Below are 27,246 nucleotides of genomic sequence, written 5' to 3' on the forward strand. Positions count from 1 at the left end.
ATATATATATTAGGGACGTTTTGGAAAGAGATTTTGGTAGAGGAAGGGACGCTTTTGGAGTGTTTGGAAGTGTGCTAGAATAGGGTGAGGGGGGGTGGAGGGCCTTTTAAAATGAGCTGCCTGGACCACATGCGTAGCTTGAAGTTGTGCATGTTGGTCCATGTGCAGCTTGTTCTCGTGCACGGGTAAATATTCAATCTTTTTCCAGTTTTTGGTTCCAGCTTTGATCAATCTCAGGTACTGATTATGCACACTAATTTGAAGGCTTTGCCGGACTCCATTTGATGTTCTTGGTGTCCACGGTAAGATCTTGCAGCTTAATTTCCATTGGTTCTGGCATCAAGTCATTTAGAGATTTGTGCTGAAAGTTATCCGTCTCCAAAGTTGGCTACCCAAACTATTTTTTATAACTTCTGTCAATTTTACCGCCGATATCTCTCAATCCGGACATCCTTCTGTTGAGGCCTACGTCTATTCCAGGATGTCAAGGAAAACCCGTTTGGTAACTAAGTTTGAGTAAGGTATTTTGAGTGTTTTTGATATACGTGTAGGTGAAAAAGTATATTGAAATGTGTGTAAGTGTGTTTGAAATGTGAAAAATGTATGTTGAGTAGGGTTACCAAAATTGAACTCTGTTTGGAATGCAGGTGCTTCTTGGTTCCAATCTTTATATGCAATTAAGAATCTGCGCGCAAAGTTAGTACCAAAATTGAATTTTTATGGGCTTTCCTGATTTTGGCTTATTTTTCTTAGACTTCCCGACCTCCGTTTTGATCAAACAAGGTATCGTTGGAAACCTTATGAGGTATAATTTATAATTATAATTGTTTTTTGTCTCCAATTTTCAAATTGAGTGAGCTTAATGCTTTGGAATATGTGGTGAAAAACAAGTTTAATTAGGGAAAGCCATTTTTTAAACAAAATTTCTCTCAAAATTAGTTTGAAGATAAATTCTTCAAATTTCTCATATATTTATATTTTGAGTGTGAATTTTGAAAATCTAACCATTAAATTTCATTTTTCTTATGTTCTTAATATGTATAGTAAATTTTGTTCAAATCGAAAGTTATTTACTATTTAATTAATAAACTTATTTTTTATACACAATTTTAGATCACAAAAATTTAAAATTTTGATATTTGTTTACTGACATAACAATTGATATTTGATCTTCTTAAAATTTTGCAAGCATAAAGGATATAATAAGAACATGCAATCCAACGGTTAGATTTTCAAAATTCACATTCAATATAAAGATATATAAGAAATTTTAATAAATTTACTTTTATTAAATGTAATTTTAGCAAATTAAGCATACCAAAATGAAACTCATCACAAAACCTTTCAAACGACTCCTCCTTTGGGCCAATCTAATGTCATTTGCATATAATTCAATAAAATTGAATTGTAATTAAACTTTATTGATAGTCGCGAAATTTAATCATCAAGCATTTTTTTTTTTTCACGATATTTTGCCATTTTAAATTCAATCTGGACCTGTGAACTGAAAACTATAGGGAATTAAATTATCTATGACATGGGCCTAAAAAATATCCCCGATTAGATGGTTAAATCTTTTTTTGTCAAATTAGGATCAAATATGCATTGACGGAAAGAAAACTATATATATATATATATATATATATATTTATTTATTTATTTTGGGAATATTATTCTTAACATAGAAAGATGAATTTTATCATTTGGATGAATCTTGACCTAGTTTGACTGCCAATCAATTTGGTCAAAGATTGAAGAACAAGGGCATTTTAGTTATTTTAACCTTAAACATGGAAAATTGGATAATCTACCATCTGATCGAGATAAATTACAAAATTTTAAACATTCCAAAGAACCCAGGATCAAAATGGTAATTTTTGTGAAAAAAAAAAAAAAAAAAAAATTGGAATGCAAAACAAGGCAGACAAAATATGACATCAACAAGTCCAATGATGCTCTTAAAAAATAATATGATTTTTCAATTAGTGTAGTAGTTATAAAGGCAAAGTAGTTTTTGTTTTCTCAAATTCAATTTTTGTACATGTATAATATCAAACTAAACAACTTTTGTATACTGACTGGAATTTAAAAGATGATAAGTTCTCCTAAAAAGTTATCTCACAAATATATATATGTCAAAGTTGATAATTTTGTATACAATATATTTATAAATTATGACCTACTCTAGTATCAAAATATTAAGGCTTGTATATGTGTCTATGTGTTTGCACATGTGTGTGAAGGTTTATCTTGGCTCTTGATTAATATATTAGTACCATAATTTGGTCCCCCAAACAAAAAGTCCTAACTCCACCCCTATATATATATATATATATATATATATCGAGATAAATCAGTGGTTCTTTTATTGTGCAAGCAAGATTGGCTTGATTAGCCCCTTTTTTTAAGGTTATATATTCACTTACACAGCTTTCTTGATTGCCTTTACATTAGGCAAAATTGCTTAATTCTCTATTTATGTGTTATATCCTCAATAATATATATATATATATATATATATATATATTTTTTTATGGAGAAGGGAATCTACCTTCTTAATCTTCTATATCTAGGATCCGACTTTTATCATTAATACTTATAGGAAGAACTAAACCATTATGGCAAGAAAATGTTTAATTCAGAACAAAAATGTCATTTGATTTGTGGATCCCAAAAAAGTGAACAAAAATATCATTTGATTTGTGGATCCCTAAGAAGTAACAAGTTCCATTGTTAAGTGAGAAATGAGATATGAAACTTCATTATGTATTCATTGGTGAATAATGAATATCAAATTACCTCTTTTATAACGAAAATACTCTCCTTTCACACTTAAGTAAAAAAAAAAAAAAAACCCTCTAACCAAAGTCAAATGTCAAAATTAGAATTTATGACATGTTTGGATTGAGGGAGGAGAGAAGGAGAGTGAAGGAGAGTAGAGTAGAATTAACTGAAAATAAGCTAATTTTGGGCCAACTTTTATTTATGGGAATTTCCAAAAGTAAAATCACCTCCATGAGAAAAGTGTGTAATTGGAAACAACTGCATAACAGGAATCTACAGCTCATAATAAGTTCCTCTATTTCTTTATTCACAATACCATTCGAAAGGGATAAAAAATAAAATAAAATAATCTTTCTTTTTTTCGAAAAATATAAAAAATGAAAAATCATCTCTATTTTGCTGCTACAAGTCAAATTTTGTCTCCCACATATACATAAATTTTGTCTCTTTTTAACACAATGGTTCATACCTGTTTTGCTTTTAAATGGCTGCATGAATAATTTGCATGTCTCTTATCTTTGTAGCTTCGAACTATCTTTCTAACATCCTTTCTTATAGACAAGAAGGCAAAAACCACAGCTATCAGCATTGTTGGGTAGATATAAATGGCTTCCATGAGATATCTGTCAGCAGATTTTCTCATCGCTTCCCTAACAAGGCCCCATAGAATAAGAAGTGTTCCGAAGAGGCTCAACCTTCGTGGTTTTATGAGACCTAAAATTGCTCCTGCAACCGATAAGTAACTCCCTGCAAGAAGCTGGTGCAAGCCAAACTGAGGAAATTGTAGTTTTCTAATTTGTACAATTCAGATTGTTTTGTTTAGTAGCACTTATTTTTTCAATATCGTTGCTAATGCATTTCATACCGTCCAACACATTATGATATTCTTCTTACCAGCATGTTCTTAAAACAAAATTTTTGGTCTACATTATATTGAAAAATGTTTTTGAGGAAAACTTGTTATTTCTTTTTAGGACAACTAAATGTTTTGTATCAAAATATGAACTCCTTTTCTAGAGATATCTGAGAATAGTTGGGAAGCTGTATGAAAGAAAAGAAACAAAAGGCTTAAATATGCTGTTGGTCTTCAAATTTTATGTTCATGTAGGTCCTAAATTTTTTTGGGGTTTTACAGATACCATTCTTGGACTTTAATGTGAGTACAAAATTGAAGTATAAAAAATATAAATAAAAATAATAATCAATTTAGTCCTAGGACTTTCGATTCAAATAATTAATCTCCTTCACTTCAGTTATGTAATAAATTAATCCCATAATTTGTATAGGATAAGAATGGCATTTCAAAATTCTTAATTATGTAGAAAAAGCCATGTGTATGTGTTAAAAGGAAAATACTAGGAAAAGGTTTAATTTTCTACAAAATTAAAGTCAACGTGATCAATTGATTTAGGGTATGACACAAATCTAAAAGTCTTAAATTCAATCTACTACACTATCATTTTGTGAGGGTTTTGAGATGTCTCGTACGAAGGAGCTGGAATTGTCATGCTAAAGACTGAGACTCCACTACCTTTTGTATACATACATACATACACATCCATACATATATAAATATATATATATATATATATATATATTAAATGGTAGTATTGTAAGAATTCCAAAAACAAATTGACATTTTATCATCTATTTTTTCACATATGGTTAAATAAAATATAATTAAAATATATGACTAACGAAATGTATATGCCTCGAATATTGAAAGTTGACATGGAAATAAACTCTTAGGCATCTTTTTTTTTTTTCTTTTTTTTTTTTTGCATTTTAAATCTTATAGTTTAGGACGGTAACATAATTAAACCTTAAAGTTTCAAAACATACCAAATTAAAACCTATAGTTTCAAAAAATAAAAAATTAAATTCTATAATTTCAAAACTAATAAATTAAACCCTAATTTTTGAAAAACAAAATTATAAATACAATCTTAGCATTAGGTTTAAAATTTAATATGAAATGAAGGTTTAATTTGCTACTTTTTTAAATTGAGTTTTAATTTATTACTTTTGAACTCATGAGATTTAATACTTTTTTACTCTTTTTACTTTAAGACTCTTTTTTTCAGTTCAAGATTTCAAGTATATGATTTGAAATGTAATTTTACCTCATTTTTTTTTCCTTATCTCAAATCCTCTTTTCTAGATCTATCCAACTTTTTAAAAAAAAATTTTAAATCCTCTTTTTTATATAGGGAAATACTTGTTGCCAAATTCTGCCCCCTGGATGCTCCACGACCCTTGAAAGGCGAGGAGTTTGGGGAGCAACAATGTGTGACACCCAAGTAGATGAGCCATTTGTCAAATGGCTTTAGGTGCAACTTGCGTTCAAAAACTCAATGACTCGTGGAATTTCACAATTCACACCAAGTATCACATTTCACTTTACATAATTTCTGTATAAAACAGTTTGCTTGTAACAAACACAATCCCTCTGTGTACTCTTCTCCACGTAGTTTAGATTGATCCTCACACTTTCCCTTTCAAAGGATGGGTAGTCATGAAAGAGTAGTTTTTTTATTTTTTTTTTTCAGAAGGAAAAAAGTAATCTGAATATACTAACCTCTATGCGATGGAGATCTGATGTCGCAAGAGCTGCCTTCATATTGGTCAAATTATATAACTCGAGCAAGTTGTTATAGCTTGGGATGGTTTTGCTCTTAAACAAAGCATTCGCAATTGCCCCTGGATATAGTAGAGCCTTCACCACAATTCTAGGAAGGAGTTCACTTGCAATCAATTGTGAACATGTCACTTGTATAGGTGTCCTACATATTCCACTTCTACATGGGATCCTGTACGTCAAACAGAAGAATATATCAGTTGTTAGTTCATTTTTTTCACTTTGGTACCTTACATAGGGAGCATTTACTACAGTTTATTTTTCAATTTTTTTGAAAATATGATTGTTTGAAAAAGATATACCTAAAAAACATAGGGGAAATTTAAAAATTATGTATTTTGAAAAATGGGCTTGAAACCACATTACCAAATGGGCAATATAAATATATATTTTTTTAATAAATAAGATAAAATAGAAGCGCATTTACTAGATTAATTTTCGTATATATATACCATAAAATTTTTCTCTTTCTTTTCTTTTCGAAGTGATCACAACTTACGAGAAAAAATTGAGAATTATGAAAGGAAAACCAATAGATAAAATTTCATTAAGCAAAATATTATGTAAATTTTGAGGAATAGGAAAAGTTTAGTTTCTATATATTCATTTTACAAATGATAGATTTATTCAAAATGAAAAAAAAATATATTAATAATAATAATAAGCCATGTAAAATTGGAAATACTTAAGAGGGGAAAAAATAAAATAAAATCCTGAAACAAGGAAATTTTTTTTCTAACGTTTATTTGAAATCCCTCTATCATTCTAATACTGCTAATTTAAAGAAAAATCGAAAAGTACAATTGCGATTTACCTGAAGAGTGGAATTTGAAAGATAATCAAAAGGAAATATATCCTAGAAGCAATAAGAGATATGATACGAGCCCATTTCCTCGAAGACGCCATTGCATTTGCAGAAAACTTTTTGAAATATGGAGCTTTTAGATTTTAGAGAAGGCCCCTCAATGGGGGAAGCCGTAGAAGTGATGGAAGTTGTTGTTGGTACACGGTTCATTGGGTAACTTCCGAAACAATTGGACTTGAAACTTGACATTTTCACAACAAATTTCATAACAAATCCTAATTGTTTATTTATTATTGGTTGTTATTAGTTGACAAAAATGTAATTTCAATAATGAGATCAAATTAGAATAAATAACAACTTATCACATATAATTTAGTGTGAAATTATTATGAAAATGTTGTGAATATATAAAAATTAAAATGTACCTAGTCCCCTAACATTGCCCTAACTTATCAATTATCACTATTTTGTTTCACTGGACAAACCGAAACACAGTCCAAAATGGAATTAATACATTTCCCTAACTTATCAGTTATCAGTATCACAATGGTCACACCTTTTGATCAAATAAGTCTTTTTGTACCTTTTTTTTTTTCTTTTCTTTTTTAATCATTTGGGAAAAAAAATTCCCTTTCATTAAATTTCCAACTCCTCCAATTGTTCGTTAGAATTATTCCTCTAGCTTTCTTTTGTTAATTAATTTTTCCCTAATATAAGCCAATTTTTGTCTAGTAAAATTGAAATATTCATAACCTATATTCTATATTGTTACAGGGCTGGCTCAACCCCTAAACCATTTAGGCAATGATCTAAATTCTCAAATGAAAGAAGATCCCAAGTAATATTTAAAATCAAATATCAAAAAAAAAAAAAAAAAAAAAAAAAAAAGAAGAAGAAGAAGAAGAAGACAATAGATGAAAATTTGGGATATAAATGCATTATTTGTGTCTCTTTCTCGTGTAGGAGTTTCAATTAAGCACAAGGTAGATTGAAATCTCTATTCGTGGGCTATGCAATCTCTCTGGGTTCTTTTCTTTCAGACGTTTTGAATTTCACATTCCTCCTTTGTGACTTGTGAGTGAGTTCTAAGACTTTTTTAATATTGAAGTTTCCCATACATACCAAAATATAACGTACAACTGGTAATTGCACAAGCTCAAATTCTCTCTCTCAACCCCAAACATCCATGATAAAAATTGAAATACAGTGCTTCAAATTCATTAATTAGTACCTTAAATATATTCTCTCTTTAGTAGTCCCCTACAGTTCCCTCATGCAGTTCTATCTCCCTTGCACTCAAGGTAAAAGCAAACTTTTTTTTCTAGAATTTTTCTCTATCCATCTTGCATGAAGAGTGGACCAAGTGATTAGAGTGCTGACTTACTTACAGAATTCACCTTCATTCTCAAATCTTTTGTAGCTTTTTCTATCCAATCCATTCACCATAGTAATATATGCCTACAATTCGGTTTTTTTTTTTTTTTTTTTATAGAATATATTTTTTCATCATATGAAACAAAAATATTCTAAAACTACATAGTTTTTATAATAAAAAATAAGGAAATGCTAACGAATGCCCTTAGGGCATTGGTTAACAATCTATTTAAAAAAAGTTTTTTTGGGAAAAGGAAAAAAAAATTAATATTTTGACAGTTTTTTTCATTTCCCATAAAAGTAGTGTCAAAACTTTCTTAAAATTGATTATTAACCATTGCCCTAAGAGCACTCATTAACATGACCCTTAAAAATATTAAACGCTTTCTATAAGTATTTAAACTTAACTAAAATTTAATAATCTTATTAATAATACTATTATAATTGTTCATTGTGTCAACAACTTATGTAATATAAAATAGCACGCATAATCAATAATATACAATTCTATATAACTAACTTCAACTTTTTCATATTTTATTAGAGCATTCACATCAAAGTGCTAGAAAATTTAGATTTAGCAACTTAAAAATAAGATTTAGCATTTACATTGTAGTATTTTAATACCCAACTTGACAATACTCCCAAAATTAAATACTATTATTTTATTACTTTTTAAATATTCTTTTTTTTTAACCCCTCTCTCTCTCTCTCTCATTTATTTATTTATTGTATTTACCATCTAGCTACAATAAACTATTAGAGATAATCGATTATTGTAACTATGTGCTAAAAAATTATAATTTGGCACCTTTGATGTAGTAGATTTTTTAGTGTTTTGGGTGCTAAAATAGCATTTTAGTTATTTTAACACCTTTGATATGAATACTCTTATAAAATTGAATTTTATTCAGGATATTTGGATTATTCAATTTTAATCTCACATGCATGCTTTTGTGTGTGTGTCATAATAATAATAATAAATCAATTGATAATAATATGAGAAAATAAATAATTATGTCTATTATTTCACTTAAAAACACTGTCAAAAAAGAAAATATATATACCAAAATTTTTTTTTTTGAGAGATATATACTAAATATATTAAATCATGGTAAAAGTGTGTATATATATCTATCTATACTACTATTTAAGGGGTTTCTCCTATTTGGACCGGATTTTTTTTTGTTCTAAAATACCCCTACAATCAGAACCAACCTATGCTTAAGTAGGGGAAAAACTTGGCCAAAAAAAACACTGTTATTTTAGACATTGCCTACAAAACAGGACTACTCTCCTGATCGTTTTCAAATTGCTTTATCCATTTATAAAAAATAAAAAATAAATAAACACTGTTATTTTAGACACAATGTGCCAAAACACACACACACACACACACACACACAACCGTACACACATTTGAGATACAAACTCCATGTCTCCATACTTCTACCCAGCAATTTTAAATTTCCCCCTTATCATTAACCCCCTTTTTTTTTTTGAGGAGCATTATCATTAAGCAGTTAAGATCACGTTGCTTTTTTTTTTTTTTTGAGAAATGATATGTCTACAACATTTTTACAACAAATTCTAAGTGGCAAGTTGTTACTGGTTGTTATTGTTAGGGTAAAAAAGTAATCTTAGTGTTAGTTTCAAATTTGAACCAATAACAACTAATCACCTGTAATTTGTTGTAAAAATGTTGTAGACGTAACATCTCTCTTTCTTTTTTTAGCTACAAAGTAAAAACTCCTCAATTTTAGCTACAAATTTTACCATTCCACTAATTTCTCCCCACTATTAGCCATTACTTGATTGGTTATTCAATCAGCCCATTACAAGAGCAGTTAACCAAAATCACAATACTTACCCCTACCTCTAGATTACATATAAAATTCATTTTTTTTTTTTTATTTCTACGATTGTGGAAAGTACCTTCAATGTTGAAGAGGGGTACTGCACCTCCAAATTACAAGTAAAATTGATTTTTACGATTGTTGAAAGCACCTTGAAAGTCTGAAGAGGGGTACTGCATAGGAGGTATGTGTTTTTCAATGAATATAACTAATATTTGAATTTTACATACATATTTACACGTGATATGTATTCTTTTATTCTTTGCGATAATTTCTATTTTTCTTGATCAGGGTCGCTAAGTTTTGCAGTCACGGTAGAAATAGATACGGGAAAAAGAAACTCTACTAACAAAAACAAAAGATTTTTTCTAATTTTTCCTGCTCAAAAAAAAAAAAAAAAAAAAAAAAAATCTTTTCTATCTCAATGGTATCTAACACTTTTTTTTTAATCACCGTCACTAACCATTTGTAAAATTTGATGAGCATTACACAATTTTTAGTTGGTTTTTGTTGAATTTGGGTAGGTTACTTTTGTTAATCCTTATTCTAAGGTTACTTTTGTTAATCCTTATTCTAATTATATGGACTTTGAAGTGCTTTTCTCTATTTTCATATTTCCTTATCATTATCTTTTTCTTTTCTTTTTTTGTATGATATGCGTTTGTGGGTTAAAGCTTACTCATTACCTTAAAAAAATGGAATATTTATTGCTTTTCTTTGAATACAATATTGCAGATTATATAAAATATAACCAAAAAAAAAAAAAAAAACTTTGATTACAATATTACCATAAGTAAAAATTTGTTTTAAAAAAATTAAAAAAAAAAAAAAAAAACTGTGCAATTTGGATAAGTATCAATATGTATTACTCTACTATTAACCAAAAAAGATGAACATATTAATTATATTGCAATCTTAACCAATGAAAAAAATAGTATTAAACTTGACAAATTGTTCAATTTGGATAAGATTGCAATATAATCAATACGTTTATAGATTACTTAGAGAAAGTAGTTATATTTAATCTTTACACTTTTTTTTTCTTTTTTGTCTTTTTTTTAGGGTGACATATCAACAATTTTGTTGAGTTGCATAGTGGGCACATTGAATGAGTTAGGGTGAGACACTTTACAAAAATTATTGTATGATTCCAAGCTCACATAAAGTGGTGGTCATCTATCAAGTGGTCATTAATGACCCTTTTTTGTATATAAGAAAAAATATTTATCCTACCTATGCCTATATTTATCAATTTGTGTAATTATATGTTGGATTCAATTTATTGTTTTTTGAAATATTAATGTACATAGCATTCATTGAAACTCCTATAGTTTAGCTTTATTTTTCTCAATCACATTTCTTTCATATGAAATTAATTAACTATCCCTAACAATTTTCGTGCCTTTCACTACAAATTCTTTTCATTTTTTCAAGAAAATACATTTTAAATTAAAACTATTTATTTATTTTAGGCATTTGGAACTTTTGTTATGGATGCGTACTTAATGACTACATATTATGACTAAGTGGCTACTTTTTAGGATTTAAAAAAAAAAAATTGATAAATCTCATTAAAAAAATTCCTTTCCCATACTTTCTTTTGGTAGGCATTTGAATTTTTTTTTTTTTTTTTTTAACTTAGATAAGTGAGAAATGTTGGTGGATAACTGAATATTCTTTTAACTATATAGAGATCGTTTGGATTGGGCTGAAAGTGGCTGAAAGTTTTGTTGCGTTTTCAAGTTTTTTTTTTTTTTTTGGTTTCAGCCGCACTATTTGACCAAGTCAACCGTGAACAGTGCACGAATGCACTGTTCACGGACCCACAAATTTCACTTTTCAGCAACTTTTTCATTTAAAATAGGTCTCACGACACTATTCACACATTTAAAAATTATTTTGCTACAGTGTTTTCAGTTTCAGTTTTTAGTTTCAGCAAAAATAAGCTCAATCCAAACGGAGCTATAGGATAATCTCATTAAAATAAAAAATAAAAATTACATGAGATGATGGGATAAAAATAATAATTCAAAAAAAAAAAAAAAAGAGGGATAAGGATAAGGGTTTTTTCCCATAAAAAAAGTAAGTTTTATTTTTTTTATTTTTTTAAACCAACTTAGCGTGAAGGTGCTTCTCAGAAAAACTTAACGTGAAGGAGAGGGGAAAAAAAGTAGATCTTACAAAAGAGATTTATTCTTTTTTAAAAGGAAAATTATAATTTACGCATCTGTGATTTGGCCGAAATTTAAGTTGCCTTCTTATGGTTTGAAATTTGACACTTTACCCATCTGAGGATAGCTCAATTAGATTTCTATTACCCACCTATGTTAAAAACAGCGCTAAATATGTTTTTTATTCCACTTTTATGTCTCTCTTCTCCAAAAATGTAAAAAACATAAAAATACAAGATCAAAAACTATCCATCGAAACACTTGCATTATGAAATTTCAAACCACAGATAGACAATTTAAATTTTGGTCAAATCTTAGGTGGGTAAAGTGTCAAATTTTAAACCACAGGTAAGCAACTTAAATTTCAACCAAATCACAGATAGGTAAGTTGTAATTTGCCCTAAAAAAAAAAACCTAGCCTTTAAACACACGTGTGAGCGCGTGCTCAGAGGCTCTTCAATTTTTTTGGTAAAGGTTAATAATTTGCATCTATTATAAATTGAGATTACTACATTTTTCAGTTACAAAAATACCTAGGGGTGTGATGAGTGTTATGCGTGGAGAAATGTTAATAATTTTAATATTTGATACAAACCTATAATACTCATCACATCCCTAGGTATTTTGGTGATTGAAAAATGTAGTAATATCAATTTATAATGTATGTAAATTATTAATGTGGGGACCGGCCCAGAATAATAGGTTGGCTGGGCCCTGGGCTTGTCCGAGGACCAGTTCGTCCGAGGAGACATCGTGGCCCAGAATCCTTATTTAGGCCCACTGGGGCAAAGAGAACATGTCCGAGGAGTAATTCCTCCTCAGACATTGCAAAATTCGGATCAAAGGTGCATCCCAGCTACTGTAATCCACCCTCCAAATATGTAAAAAGAAAGGAAACCCAAAATATCTCAGCAAAGGCTGCCACCACCATATTAAATGTATCACAACTACTCTCTTAGCCGCATTAATGAAGAGAAGACCCTTGAACAGTGCTACCTTGACCACTGCAACTTACAAAGAACTGACAAGGGTGTCTGATGGGACATGTGCTCAAGTAGGGGTTTGAATGATCAACAAGTGTAAAGCTCAGATGATAGTAGAGGGCCTATATAATATGTAAAAGTCCCCCAAGAGGGGGGGACAGAAAAAGAAAAAAGGAAGAAAGGGAAGAGGAACAAGAGAGAAATCTTACTACATGAATTTATGCCCATGAATCAAATTTCGAGCCGGATCGTTTAAGAAAAATCTTTCTTCACGTCTATCTTTTTCATTCTTGTTTCTGTATTCTCTTAGCCCATGCAATAAACAGTTTAAGCTAACTGAAGCCAAGTTCTTTAGCCCATACTCTACAAAAATTCATTGTGTGGGATTTCTTGGGCCAAGACTTGACCGACAAGGATTGGGCCATTGAAATTGTGCTCCTACAATTAACTTTTACCAAAAAAATTGAAGAGCTTCTGAGCATGCGCGTGAGCATGTGCTTAGAGGCTAGTATTACATTACTTATTTGATGTCCAGATTAATTATTTGGTTTTTAATATCCTATAAAACCATATTTAAATAAAATAACAATGCTACTAAATTTAAATATAATAAAAGAAATAATCTAACCTTTATAACCATTCTTTTAGTCTCAAGTTATTCAGTCAAATTATAATATAACCTTACATACTACTATTTACTTTATTTTTCATTTTCTATACTAAATTTTGTAAATGTTTTGTAGACTTTGAATTGAATAAAACACATGCATAATATGTACTGCAATTATTCTATCTATGTATATTACAAACTATGCCATGCTTATGAATCAAAACCAAAATACTTTATCTGCAATCTTGGGTAATTTTGATTTAGAGTATTTGTCCCTTTTGTGTTTATATTAAGTATTAACTAGAGTTAGCCCCCCACCCCCCACCAAAAAAAAAAACAAAAAAAAAACAAAGAAGAAGAAGTTTTTAACTAGAGAATTTACTATGACTTTTTCAGAGGAAAGGGAGCTTTAAAAAATTAATAAATAAAATGTCATATAAGAAATGACAAGATGCGTGTAATAAGCCGTAGTGTTTCTTAGGAAGGGTCCTTTGCTTCCCGTTCCAAATACTATGACTGATAAGCTTATTTGTAGAAATGGTATTTGGTATAACGGAATTATATATATATAACACCTAGTATCTTATATGAGAATAAATCCCACACATTTGTGAGGACCACTTCATGAAAGAAAAATTGATATATATACCCGTTATACAAAGTTAATATCATAATATACATATCACATGCCCCTGTATGACCCCTATTATATAGAATGACCCTATATAATATCAACTATCATTATTTTTCACTTTCAAACCGATTTCTGCAAAAATCAAAAGCTGTCATTGTAACGTGCAATTTTAATATAATTCTCAACCACTGGACTACGGAACTATCATACAGATTTTGAATTGTTAAGGGCAAAAGTAGAATGATTGGTACAACTGTTTTTAAAATATTAATAAGACTTAAAAGGACCTTGTACCTCAAAAAAAAAAAAAAAAAAAAAAAAAAAAAAGGACCTTGGACGTTCACTTTTTTAACATTTTGGTTTTTATTGGATGATATCATGGGAATCTTATTAAACGGGGCAACCGGGCAAGATTTTTTTAAATGAGTTATCCAGAAATGACAGCTGACAGCATATGGAGTTCAACTAGTTCAGATGAGTTTTTTGTCTACAAGCAAAGGATATTGGGTTGAATATTGTGTATGTCCAAAAATCAATTGGTATTTTGGCTTAATCAATTAGTATTTTGGACTTTTTTGTTTAGATTTTTTTTTAGTTTAAAAATGTTATTACATTTCTATACTTAAGTAGAGATAAAATTAAAAAACAATATGATAAAAATGTAACTCTAGTTTCTATTAAAATATTCTCTAAAAAATAAGACCACTCTCTTATTAATTTTTAAATTATTTTATCTATTTATGAATTAAATTTTTAAAATAAAAATTATATATATAAAATAAAAACACAAAATTTATTTTTTTATTAAAAGAAAATCTCATTATATTATATGCAAGCGTGTGTGAGGTTAGTAACAGAAAACCATTATTATGAACCAACGTTACAAGTCAAATTCTATGGTATTTAAAAAAATGAATAAAAAAGTAGAATGATTCCGCAAATTTGCAAAGTCAAAAAAGGAAATTATTCTATTTTTTTAGCAATACATTTAAATTTTTTTTTTTTCTTTGTTCTGCCTCTATTTCTTTCTCTCTTCCTCTCCGTGTGAACAACCAATTAACTCATACCCACCGCTAGCCACATCCACCACCAGCAAATCCAAAATTACCCACCGCATCCCTGTGAACAACCAACACATCCAAACCCACCGTCATATCTCTCTCTCTCTCTTCCTCTCCTAGTGAGTAGTGAACAACCAACAAACCCAAACCCAAATCTCCAATCCCTAACAAAATCAAACAAATAAATAGGAAAGAGAGAGATTTTTAGCCATAGATAAAACAAAAGAAATCAAAAAAAATAATAAAGAGATAGAGAAGGAAAACATGAGCTTCGACCCTCTCATAGCTCTTGGTGGTGGTAGTGGCGCCGCCGCCGCTACCGCATGTCGCTAAGTGGCCCTTTCATGAGCTTCAACCATGGGTCTTGGTTAAGTCTGGTTGAGAGAGAGAGAGAATGAAAAAGAGAAGTCTAGTTGAGAGGGAGTAGGAGAAGATGGCAGAGGGAGAAGTAGGAATGAAAGAGAAGAAGGCATAAAGTTAGCAAAGAAGAATAAAAAAATCGTTTTCAACTTTACCATGCAGCTATAGTGAATTGGTATTGATACCATTTGACTTTCGCTTAATTGCTAAAAAATTTTACTTTTTTACCGTTAATATATTAGCATGTTGTTGGGTGCGTTGGTTGCTAAAATTTAGTAGAGTTTGAGTAACGTGGTTTGTAATTTTTTAAAATATGTAGGGGTGAAAATGTATGTATTGTTGTTTAAAAATTAAAAATATGTTGTTTAATTACTCTACCAAATAAGGCTTTGGTTTTTTAACACCATCAATAATAATGCTCTTAAATTTTGCTTATAAACAAAAAGATTTGGTAGAATAGTTTGAATAATGTTATTTATATTTTTTTAAAATATGTGTGGGTGAAAAAGTATATTGAAATGTGCGTAATGTTGTTTAACTGCTCTACCAAATAGTGCTGATCACTTAAAATCTTGCTTTCAAAACACAATTTCAAATACCTGAATTTTAAGTGAAACAATGTTCAAAAACTCAATTTCAATCACTTAAAAAAATAAAGCTAAATTCACAAATACTTTTAATAAATTGTCAATTTGAATAATTATTATTAAAATAATATCATTCTACAAATTTGCCTGGGTTTGTGTAGTTAATTCACAATTCCCTAGACATTTGGGCTATTTCAAATGTCATCCAATTTTTATTTGCAGATAATTCGATATTTAAAGGAGAGATGGCTGCCCATCATCTAGCAAAGTGGTCCTTGTCATGTAATTTGGTTGGATCTTTTGATTTTGGTTGCTGCCCCCTAATTTTGCTTCTGTTGTTTGGGGTGATTCCGGCAGCTAGTGTGTTTTTGTTGTCTCCTTTTCTTTGTTAATATAGATTTTTCCTTCATAAAAAAAATACATACATATATATATATATATGAGCTACAAAACTTTATGTCTACAACCACCCATTATAAAATGGGGCGCACATGTAGCTGTAGGTAAGATGATATACTTCGTAGTTCACGTGGGTCACACATCTCAATGCTAAGATAGATACCGTCCGTCCAATAATTCAACCACAATAATTGCTCTATAAGAAACTGACCACTCAACGTCATCACCTTTGACATATACTGTATTATTATATACATATATCATATATGTGTTTACTTTATGCAAAAATAAAAAAACTTTTACTCATTTTCTTTTCTTCACACAAACACAATGTGGAGCAACCTTCCTTCTGATCTCTTAGCCAACATCTTCTCCCTCCTCTCCCCAGACTCCTTGGCACGTGCCAGCTCTTCTTGCCGGCACTGGCACACGTGTGCCAAGGCTTACCCTTTGAGCACAACCTCTAATAATTCGGCATGGTTCTTGGCCATGCCAATTCAGCGCAATCATACACTCTTACCTTGTTATCTTCACAACCCAATTCTCAACAATTGGCATGCTCTCTCTCTTGACTTTCTTCCAGACCCAGTTCGGCTTGTTGGTCCAATTGGTAGCCTTGTTCTTATTAGACCAACGAGTTCTACATTTCTCCAATTGGCTATTTGTAACCCATTTACTAGACAATTTAGGCACCTTCCTATGTTGAACATTACAAGGACTAACCCAGCTGTGGGTGTTATTATGGTACTAGATTCGACCCAATCTGTTCCATTTCCTTGCTTTAAGGTTTTTGTGGCAGGTGGGATGTCCGAGGCCGTGGCGCCACGTCGCGGCGCCTTGTATGAACCCACATTGGAGATGTACGACTCGCGACAAGACACGTGGCAAGTTGTGGGGCCTATGCCAGTTGAATTTGCTGTGAGGCTAACGGTTTGGACACCCAATGAGAGTGTGTACTCTAAGGGGGTCTTGTATTGGATTACCTCAGCTCGGGCTTACAGTGTAATGGGGTTTGAGATTGGTACTAACACATGGATGGAATTGAATGTGCCAATGGCAGACAAGCTTGAATTTGCCACACTAGTGAGAAGGAATGGGGTGCTAACACTTGTTGGTGGCGTATGTGGTGGAGAGGCTTGTGTATGGGAGCTTGTTGAAGGGTACAATTGGAGACTAGTTGAGAAGATGCCAATTGAATTTGGGATAAGATTTTTAGGTAGCAAGACAAGTTGGGGTAGTACAAAATGTGTAGGTAGTGATGAGGCTATTTACTTGTATAGAGACCTTAGGTCAGGAATGGTAGTTTGGAGGAAAGTTGTTGATAAGGGTAAATGGGAATGGTTCTGGGTTGAAGGGTGTTGTTCCATTGGGGGAAAACGAGTGCAAACTTTCCCAATTAAAGGAGTACTTCTTCAGCCTAGTCTTGCTCTCTCATGCATATCCTAAATTAATGAGGCCCATTTGTGCATGTGAGTTCTCTTTTTTAACTCAATGTCATTTTGTTGAGATTGATTTTCTTTACAAGTGTAATGAATAATGATGTTTCTTTCGTTATATAATAATCCTTTTTCCTTTGTAAATAAACTACTTTCACAATAGTCAAAAGATAAGTAATTTTTTATGCTGATTGCCATATTTTGCATTTGGTAATGTTCTCCTCTAAAATGTTTTAAGTATCAATTCTGATTTTATTCTTTCTATATAGAATAAGATTTGTACATTGCACCACAAACTCCAGCAAGAAAAATAACTGTATATACCATGTTGTGGGTACAAAAGGGGGGTGGTATGTTATGGATACATGACATGTTCAAAAGCAAAACTGGCAAAGGTGCAATTCTCTTCTTTCTTCGTTGAGGTTGTGTGTTTTTGTATGTAAATGTAATGGAGACAGGTGTAAAATGTACATTGCCGAAGTGCAAGCTTTGGAATTGGGAAACTGATGGAGAATCTTGATGTTTTAAGGCACACCAACCAACACATACCAAAATTTGGGTTAGTTTTCTCAAGTGGAAGAAATAAAGAGATAGGATGGACCACTATGGCTATTTTATTGGGCTTCCAGCCTTCTACGTAACGTCCGTTGGGAAGCTTGGGATGACTTTTGGTTTGGGCTGGCTTATCAGAAACATATTCTTTTTTTTTTCTTTTTTCATTTTTTACTTTAACAACATGAAGGGAGAGAGAGAGAGACAAAGAAGAGAAAATGAAAGGGAAGGAAAATTTTTGAAAAACAAATTCATGACATCTTTGAACTAACATTACTAGGCTCTCGCCAAGAGTTTTGCAGTTCAATTGACACCTTATGATATTTTCAATAGAAACGTTCAGAGTTCGAATATCTTATCCTCCTTGTAGGTTAAAACTGTCGAATTATTTCATTTATATACTAACCTCATCACACGCATTCTACACGCACAATAAGGCTCTTTTTATTTATTTATTTTGAGTTTAATATAATTTTTCAATTTGAATTTATCTATTGTTAGTGAGATTATACAAGAAATGATTTTTATAAAACTAAAATTTAGGATTTGAAATGAATTAAACTGTTGGATTTAGTGTTTGCTAGTTTTTAGGAAAAAAAAAAAAGTATCAAACTACATGAGATATGTTTAGGTAGAAAGTGTGCTAATTTTTAGGAAAAAGGTTTCTCTAATTTTTTTTTTTTTTAATTTTGTTGAATTACAATTTTAACCTTATTTTTATTTTTTTAGAATAGGGGTTATCTAGTTAGATTAAGGGTATTTTTGACAATTTTTGAAATCATAACTAACTTTTTTTTTTTTTTTAGACATAACTAACTTTTTGAATCCTCTTAGTATAATATATATATATATATATAAAGTATATTAGTAGGCTCTCGTTTTTTCTTTTTTTAGCTGAAGTTTATCTAATCAATATATATATATATATATATATATATAAATGAAGCCTTAGACCTCTCCACAATTTTCCATGTCATCATTTTTTTTAATTTTTTAATTTGATTTTTTTCTTTTTTCTTTTTAAAATATATATACTCTCCTTTCTCAAACCAAATACTATTCCCTTCTCTCTCACCCTCAGTTCTTCGAAGCAAACCCAATATAATTCTGAAACTAAAGCAATAGTGCAAGGACAGAACCTCTCCTTTCAACAAAACCGAAGCCAACACCTCTCCTTTCGACGTTACTCACCAAACGCAGAACCTCTACACTCTCTCAAAGGCAGATCCAAGCTATTTCACAGAAAGCTTGCAAGGGCACGACCATGGGAGCCAACGTTTTCAATCTCCGACCCGACCCCCATATTAGAGCATTCTCTCTTGGTATCTCTATATTAATCTATGAATAATCTCTTTTCCTATTGTCTTCAATTAGGTTTTTCTGTCAATTTAAAGATTTCGTTTCTAATTAGGTTTTTCTGTCAATTTAGGGATTTCAATTCCTAACCCCCTTTTCTCTCTATTCTTTTTTGTTGAAGTCAAGCAAACACTCATAGAAAATCATATAGGTTTTGTAAGAAAGTGATAGTATTGAAGAGCCTCCCAACCGTCAAAATCTGACAACAATCCTACAGGTTTTGCTTTACCTTCAAGTTTTGCTTTATTTTGCTATCTAGGTTTTTTAGCACATCTGATTTAGCTTAGAACGGGTTAGTGGAACATGTAAATTTGAATTTAGATACGAACCATTTTTGTGGCTTGGAGGGCTTCATTGATCAGGGGAGGAACCCCAATGCACTCAAAGCAATAATCCACACCCAATCCATCTGTTAACTCTTTGATTAGCTGGGAAATAGATTTATTATTATCATTAGGGTTTATAAAATTAGTCATTCCAAAAGCTGTTCCCTTTTTTTTTTCCTCTCATTTGTATCAATGCCAATTATCTTTGTTGCCCCTTGCACTCTCGCCCCCTGTATGGCCTGCAATTTTCAAGGACATAATTTTAAACTTCCTTCATCCACCATTCGAATATTAAAAAAATCAATAAACCAGATTTGAAAGAGATTTTACTTTTGCATGTCAACTCCCAATTATTAGGAATACCAATTATGGAGCAAAGCAAATGAGGAAGGCTATTTTTCAATCAATGATATACGTCTTAACACAACTGCAGGTATTGTTTTATCAAATTTTATTGTTTCTCTTTCTCCTAATCTCCTATTAAGTTATGCATTAAACTATGAACTTTGATAGTTTTAGTGATGTGTACTGAAGCACTGAAATTGATTCAGAGATTTAATTGATTTTTAAAAATTACATGTCCTTTTTTATTCAAATCCAATTTCTTTGTCATATTTGTTCCCTTTAAGAACAAAGAATGGTTTTGGGAACTATTAATAGCATATTGATACTAATTAATTCATCTAAGAACACATACTTTGTACCTTACAGATGTCAATTGAATTAATAAATATGGTTTTATGTCTATGGAAGCTTCAGAATGGCTTTTCCGATTAGTTTATTACTGTATTAATGGAACAAAATGAAGGCATTCTTGTGCTTCATTTTGAAACCCTATATGTTTTCCGTGTTTTCTTTATTTCAGAATTTCTTTCTTTTTTGGTTTTCAAGAAACATAGGTCTCTTCTCACAAAAGCCTGCAACAGGAAGTCTTCCCTGCACAGATTCTAATATGTTCTTCTCTTTTCTTTTTAAATTTTCTTTTTGGAATTTGTTTGCTCAATTAATCCAATTTATAACTCTCTTAACACATTATTATTCTCAACTTTATTCCCATCATCTACAAGGTTTTTGGTTTGAATTTGTTGTTGATTCAAACCCTATATGTAAATCAAAAGAAAATGCAAATTGTTTGATGAATTACATTAGTTTTTTGTTCTTTTTCCACAATTTGATTTTGTACAATGTCCCTTTTTCAGGTTTAATAAGTGGACATATATACTCAATGCTTACTCAAATTTGCATATGCATTGTATAAAAAAGGTATAATATACTCTCTTCTATTTTTGCACTGTCTCTTCAAGACCATGGGTTCTCCCAATGGCTACTCTATTTTATGAAATTAAGATAAAAAAACAGAAAAATAAATTACATAATTATGACAATAATTAAAGAAAAGAAGCTATTGAAGATCAATATTAAACTCAAGTTCTCACTTGAAGTGAAGCTACAACCTACATTTAGAGTTCAAAATGCTTTATTGTGCACAAAGGCCTTAAGAATTGGATTTGTTAGGACTAAGGAGGGGTTATTTAAAATATGATGATATGACCTTCTTGGCTAATTAGCATTAGCAAGAGGACTATTTTCTTCATATTCAAGTTGTAGCTTATCATGTAAAATTATACATGATGGTCCCTTCTTAGGCTTACACCATGAAATTTCTATCCAAAAAATACCTAAGAATGATATGATATTCTTTTTCATTTCCATCAAATTTGATAATAGTTTTCCCTCTCATCATATCTTGAATCTCTAAGAGAATATATCTCTTTCCAATTTACAATAGATTATAATATGCAGGGTTTAGAGAATGTATAACAACTTCTTTATTGCAGCTTATGAATTTTAAGGAGAAAGATGGCTTTTCATTTTGACTGGTGATGAACTAGACTAATTATACTACTCACGGGTGGCATGGAATCTTTGAGGTTAGTTTTTACTTTGGAATATTTATTCTATTTATTCTCTTTTTAACAAAAAGGAATATCACATCGATGTTTCCCCTTTTTTGATTGAGAGAGTTTAGCTTAAGGTTGGCTAACTTTTATTCTTTTGATAGTTAAGCTGAAAAGGATTGCATTGGTGAGCTTCTTTTGTATTTCTCTTCACTTTCAAAGGGCACGAGACTGAGTATGTATACTTTTATAATGTCTGGTCTACATGAGATGGAGTTTCTACTAATGAACAATTAGATACTTGCAGTGCACACAAGACTGAGACAGGGCTGATGAATAACATTATATGTAATAACATTTTAACCTTAGTTCACCAAGTTCAAGGTCCTCAATGTTTTTCTTTTAATATGTTTTTTTATTTATTTAAATGGATGTAGTTTATATAAAGATATGTTAAGTATTCTTGTGTTTGCATGTTGTGCTCCCTTTCTACTGTTTACTAATTGCACCATATGTGACTTTTCAAATGATACTCCTAAATGTGATTTTTTAAGCAACATTGATGATGACAAGAACAAGGAATAAACAACCAGGATTACCAGGATTTTGCAAACAAGCTAAATAATAGAAGGGATTATGTTTAAAAAAAAAAATGATAGAGACCTTAAAGTTCATGAAAGAAATGATGCAATTAATAATAGACATAGGATGCCTACCAGTAGTTTGAGGTTGTTAACTAAAGGTACAAATAAGTTATACAAAGTTAGATGTTGTTTTTAACTTTGTACTTGGGTAGAACAAAGCAATCGTATTTCTCATATTGGTATAGTGTTTTAAGAGATTTGAACTTCTATAAATATTCATGTATTATTTAACATTCTTAAAAATAAATAAATAACAATATTTTAGAACTTAGTTATTAATTTTCCCGTGTATCGCATGAGTTAGCGACTAGTTTACTTTTAAAGTCCTTACATAAAGTTTAACGCATTCTAGCAAAAAAAAAAATAAATAAATAAATAAATAAATAAATAAAAGTTTTAAATCTAAGGGGAAGTACATTAAAAAAAAAAAAAAGCTACAATTTTATTCTTCGGACACATTAAACCCTAAATTTCTAAATGGGTCACTTTAAACCTCATAGTTTCACCAAAAAAAAAAAAAAATCTGGGGTTTAAAGTGTCCTATTTATGAAAGTGTGAGGCTTAAACTGTCCCACTTAAAATTGTGGGGCTATAATGTGTCCTAAGTATAAAACTATAGAGCTTTTTTTTTTTTTTTTTAACATACTTTTCCCTAAAATCTAGGGTTTCTTGCCCCATCTAGCAAGACAATATTGCTCAACATTTGAATTTTTTTTTTTAAAAAAATTCCCATAGACCCAACTTTGAGTAAAATGCTCTCTCTCTCTCTCTCTCTAAATCAATTACATACGAACATGGACAGAATAAACATTTTGAAATTAAATCAAATTTGATGGACCAAAATTGAAAAATATCAAATTAAAGGGATGTGGTGGGCCTTTTTTGTGTCTTGGGCTGGATTGCTCCTGCTATAAAACGGCCATATGATTCTGGGATAGGAGAGTTTGGACTGGCCTAACTAAAACATACCTTAGGCCAGCTTGTGCGCAAGTTGGGCCCTTCTTGTGCTAACGCGCCCTGGCAGGAGTCTTGAGCATATCACATACTTACGGCAGGAAAGACTGTTACAAATGTTATAACAGGAAAACACAATGCAGTAGGATAACTAAAACATTTTTAACTAAAATATCTTCTACTAAGAACAATAATACATGAACAGCTTCACAAAGGAAGATACCACAACGTGATTACGGCAAAGAAAGATTAATAACAAAATGTCAAGTTAGTCATTAATCAACTAAGACAAGAGAAAAGAAGATTAGTCTATTAAAAGAATGAGCTTGGCTCTTTAGTAGATTCAAGTCCAAAAGAAAACCAATCTCTAATGTGCGTAACCTCAGAGGGGAGTCTTGCTGTAAAAGTTACGCACTTTGGAAAAAGGACCTAGATGGCTTAATCTTGGATTCTTGATTCATTAGAGAGTGGGCTATTGAGAGGGAGAGAAGTGGATAGCCTATTAATGCATGCTTTTACTCCTATCACTCGTATTTTCCCATTACTTTTGGTTTTCTATATTCTTTCTTTCTTTCATTGTTTGCTCTATTTTCTTTCTTTCTCTCTGTTTTTCTATATCTCTTGTTTGCAGTTTTTTCTCCTCTTTTTTTCCTCTACCTCCACTATGCACATCTATGAACTTTTTATACAACTTGCCATGACAAGATTTGCCATTTTTACCCCTCAATCGCTTTTGGTCTAGTGTGGGTGTCCTTCCAAGACTGCCGGCTGGTCTGTCGGCTGCCCAACCACCACCACCACACTATGTTGGCCATGTCACGCCTCATCCCCAAACAAAAGTGGTTTTGTTTTGTCTCTTACTCCCCTTGACACTCCCATCCGAATAAGGATTAAACCTCTCCTTTACCAACCTCTATAGCATGCATCTAGTGATTTCAGCTCATGTTTACCTCTTTTGGATGAGATGTCATCTCAACAAGACATTTCTCCTAAAAGAACTTCAGCGGGAACCCCAAAATAGACTCCCCCTTCTCCCCACCATCAGACCACACCCTCTCATACTTTTGACCCGTGACCCACCTCCACTGTATTGGCTGGATACAGGTAGGTGGTGCCTGAATCTTGTGTGCATGCTCCACTTCCATATGAGTCAACTGCTTTTCTAGCTCTCACGCGTTTGCCATTACCTCTAGGTTTGTCTAATTATGCCGTAGGTTATAGTGCTCATTTAACTCTTGCGGCGTGAATAAGTCTTTGGGCTTTCATTCTTTGCATCCCATATCTTCTTTAGATTGGGCATTGCTTGGTTATGGACTTTCTCTTCTTTAACTTGGCCCGTGTCCCTTTTTATCCTGCGTCTGTGGGCTAATTGGTATTTCTACCATGTCACTGCACTGCTCCTACTATGATATCACTTATCTTTTTGCCTTGTGTTGCCTCTGGGCTTACGGGCTGAAGCACCTACCATGTCAATTTCTTACCTTATTCCTTCTTTTGGTCTTTATTGCCCAGCATTCCTGCTAGGCCAATCCATTCTTTACCTTGGGCTTTCTCGGCCCATTTCGTTCTTTGGGCATTCTTGGCCCATTTTATCCTTTCCTATCTATTTCATTCTCATGGGCTTTTGCTAAATCCTTTGGGCTTCCCTAGCCCAATTACCACATCCTTACCTTTGGGCTTATTGACCTTTGAGCCAACCCCATTTACTAATTCCTTTCTTGGGGCTTCCCCGGCCCCTTTTTACTTTCTTTCCATTTCTTACAATTCTTATAAGCCTACTACTTCATTCTTTGGGGCTTCCTCAGCCAGTTTGCTTTCTCTCAAGCCACTTATTATTTTAGTGAGCTTGTTGACCATTATTCCTACCAATCTGGCCCAATAGTTTTTATTTTACTGCTTTCTTTCTCCACCTTTTTCATATTGTTGGGCTTCTTCTGCCATTAGGCTATTTTGTTAAAAAGGGGCATCAACAAGGGACCAAAGTGAAAACAACTCCAAATTTTAATTAAGGGTCAAAAGTATAACTTGATCAAGATTTTAAAATTGAATTTTACCCAAAGTTATAATTTTAGAATTTCTTACGTTGATTTCCTTGGTTAGATAATAAATTTACTTCAAAAATTATGTGGAATTTGGATACTTTGAAAAGTTTATGTTCAAAATTTCATGAAATCTGTGTTTTTTATTATTTTTTTTTTTTATGCAAAGGGGGAATTTGATTTAATTAAAAAGATAATTAATATGTTTGTACAGCCATTAGTAGGGCACTTTGTATGAGTGCCTAGTTGCATTGCATCACTTAAGTAGTTGTCATACACAAAATTTGGGCATGTAGTATATTCCATAGTGTTGTCTTGCTACAAGCTTCCCCGTGCTGCTAGTCCACTCAGTCACTCACTACTCTATGTGAAGAGGATGGACAATCCACTCTCGAGCTAAAAGGTTCTTGTAATCAAGTAAATGGACAATTTGTGGTACATAAACACCATCCATTGTAAAACTAGAGTTGAATCAACATTAAGATTAAATATATTTAAAACTCATATTCCAAGCTAAGGCTAATTCATACCTAACAGCCCCTATTTAAGCTATATTATTAGTTTTAATACCAAACTTTACATAAAACCCTTTTTTATTCATCACTCAACCCCCCCACCCACCTACCAGCTAAACCAAGATTTCCCAACGAGCTACCATCAGTGTTTAACGTTACATATGGCTCTTTTAGAAATCACCATTGAATTGATTTAATTTCTTTCACTTTTAGGTTTTTAACAAGGGAAGAAACGAAATAAAACTTTAAAGCTAAATCAATGGATAGTTTTGTGGATAATTTAACATTGCAAGCTAGAGGATGCATGAAGTTTTTTAAATAACTTTGTTTTTAACCCAACCAAGAGATATCAATTTCAAATCCCCTTTCTTTCCTTGTAAATTGTAATGAGGAAAAAAGAAAGATTAATATTAGAAAGTCTCAAGTAATTAAAATAGAAAAAAAAATGTATATATGCTAAAATAGAAAAAATATCAATACTTAAGAAAACTTGATAGATAATATGGATTGGGCTTTACATCATTGATAATTTGATGTAGAAAACTTTTCAAACTTTCCTACATCAAATTATCTATTTTACAATACATTTAATTAAAATATCAAATTTTCTTAATTTTTTAAATTTATTTTTTCACATATAACAATCATTATCCACTTTCTTCCATCATTCACTGGTGTCAGTAAAAAAAATGCAAAATAAGTAGTGTCAAAGTAAATTTATAATTTATAATAACATTATAGTAATCATATATTTTTACACAATTTTACATGGCCTGATATTGGTAAATTTTAGATTTAATCGGCAAAAATGTGGTATATTTTTTATTGGAGTTTTATTAACAGATGTCCTTAGATTATAGATCTTACGTTAATAAATCATTTTTTTTTTTTAATCATCAGAAATTTTAATATATTGACCGCTTTCTTTGTTCACAAGGCATGAAAACTGCGGTTTTTTTCTTTTTTTTTGGAAACGACAATTACGGTTTAGTCAGTTGACAACTTTGACAAGTAGAGCACGTCAGCCGTCAGGTGAGTTTTCTTTTTCAAATATTCTGACTTATAAAGTTAGACGTTTCTTTTATAGTTTCAACAGAGCACTTTAAGATGAGATTTTTGTAGTTTTTTAAAATATGTGTACGTGAAAATATGTGCAAGTGTCTTTAAAATATGAAAGTTGTTCAAATAAGGATACCAAACGGACCGATCTATATGAGTTTGAGGCTCTAGTTTCCAGTTGACAACTTTGACAAGTAGAACATGC

General features: G+C 31.2%; 2 protein-coding genes across 3 annotated transcripts; one reads left to right on the forward strand and one right to left on the reverse strand.

Annotated features, from left to right (window-relative positions):
• Nucleotides 1-3,116: 3,116 nt before the first annotated feature.
• Nucleotides 3,117-6,384, reverse strand: LOC115988737. The gene is made up of 3 exons (XM_031112355.1): nucleotides 6,237-6,384; nucleotides 5,363-5,594; nucleotides 3,117-3,541 (listed from the first exon to the last, which is right to left on the reverse strand). The coding sequence occupies exons 1-3, from the start codon at nucleotides 6,326-6,328 to the stop codon at nucleotides 3,248-3,250; spliced, it is 618 nt and encodes a 205-aa protein (XP_030968215.1). The 5' UTR covers nucleotides 6,329-6,384; the 3' UTR covers nucleotides 3,117-3,247.
• A 10,166-nt stretch (nucleotides 6,385-16,550) lies between these two features.
• On the forward strand, nucleotides 16,551-20,304 carry LOC115992003 (F-box/kelch-repeat protein At5g15710-like). 2 transcript variants are annotated; one of them, XM_031116038.1, is made up of 2 exons: nucleotides 16,551-17,731; nucleotides 20,290-20,304. In XM_031116038.1, the coding sequence occupies exon 1, from the start codon at nucleotides 16,593-16,595 to the stop codon at nucleotides 17,706-17,708; it is 1,116 nt and encodes a 371-aa protein (XP_030971898.1). In that variant the 5' UTR covers nucleotides 16,551-16,592; the 3' UTR covers nucleotides 17,709-17,731; nucleotides 20,290-20,304. The 2 variants fall into 2 exon arrangements, with proteins under 2 accessions (XP_030971898.1, XP_030971899.1); XM_031116039.1 differs by lacking the exon at nucleotides 20,290-20,304 and adding an exon at nucleotides 17,968-17,983.
• Nucleotides 20,305-27,246: the final 6,942 nt, after the last annotated feature.

This window comes from Quercus lobata, chromosome 5 (genome assembly GCF_001633185.2).
Source record: "Quercus lobata isolate SW786 chromosome 5, ValleyOak3.0 Primary Assembly, whole genome shotgun sequence".
Classification (NCBI taxonomy): domain Eukaryota; kingdom Viridiplantae; phylum Streptophyta; class Magnoliopsida; order Fagales; family Fagaceae; genus Quercus; species Quercus lobata.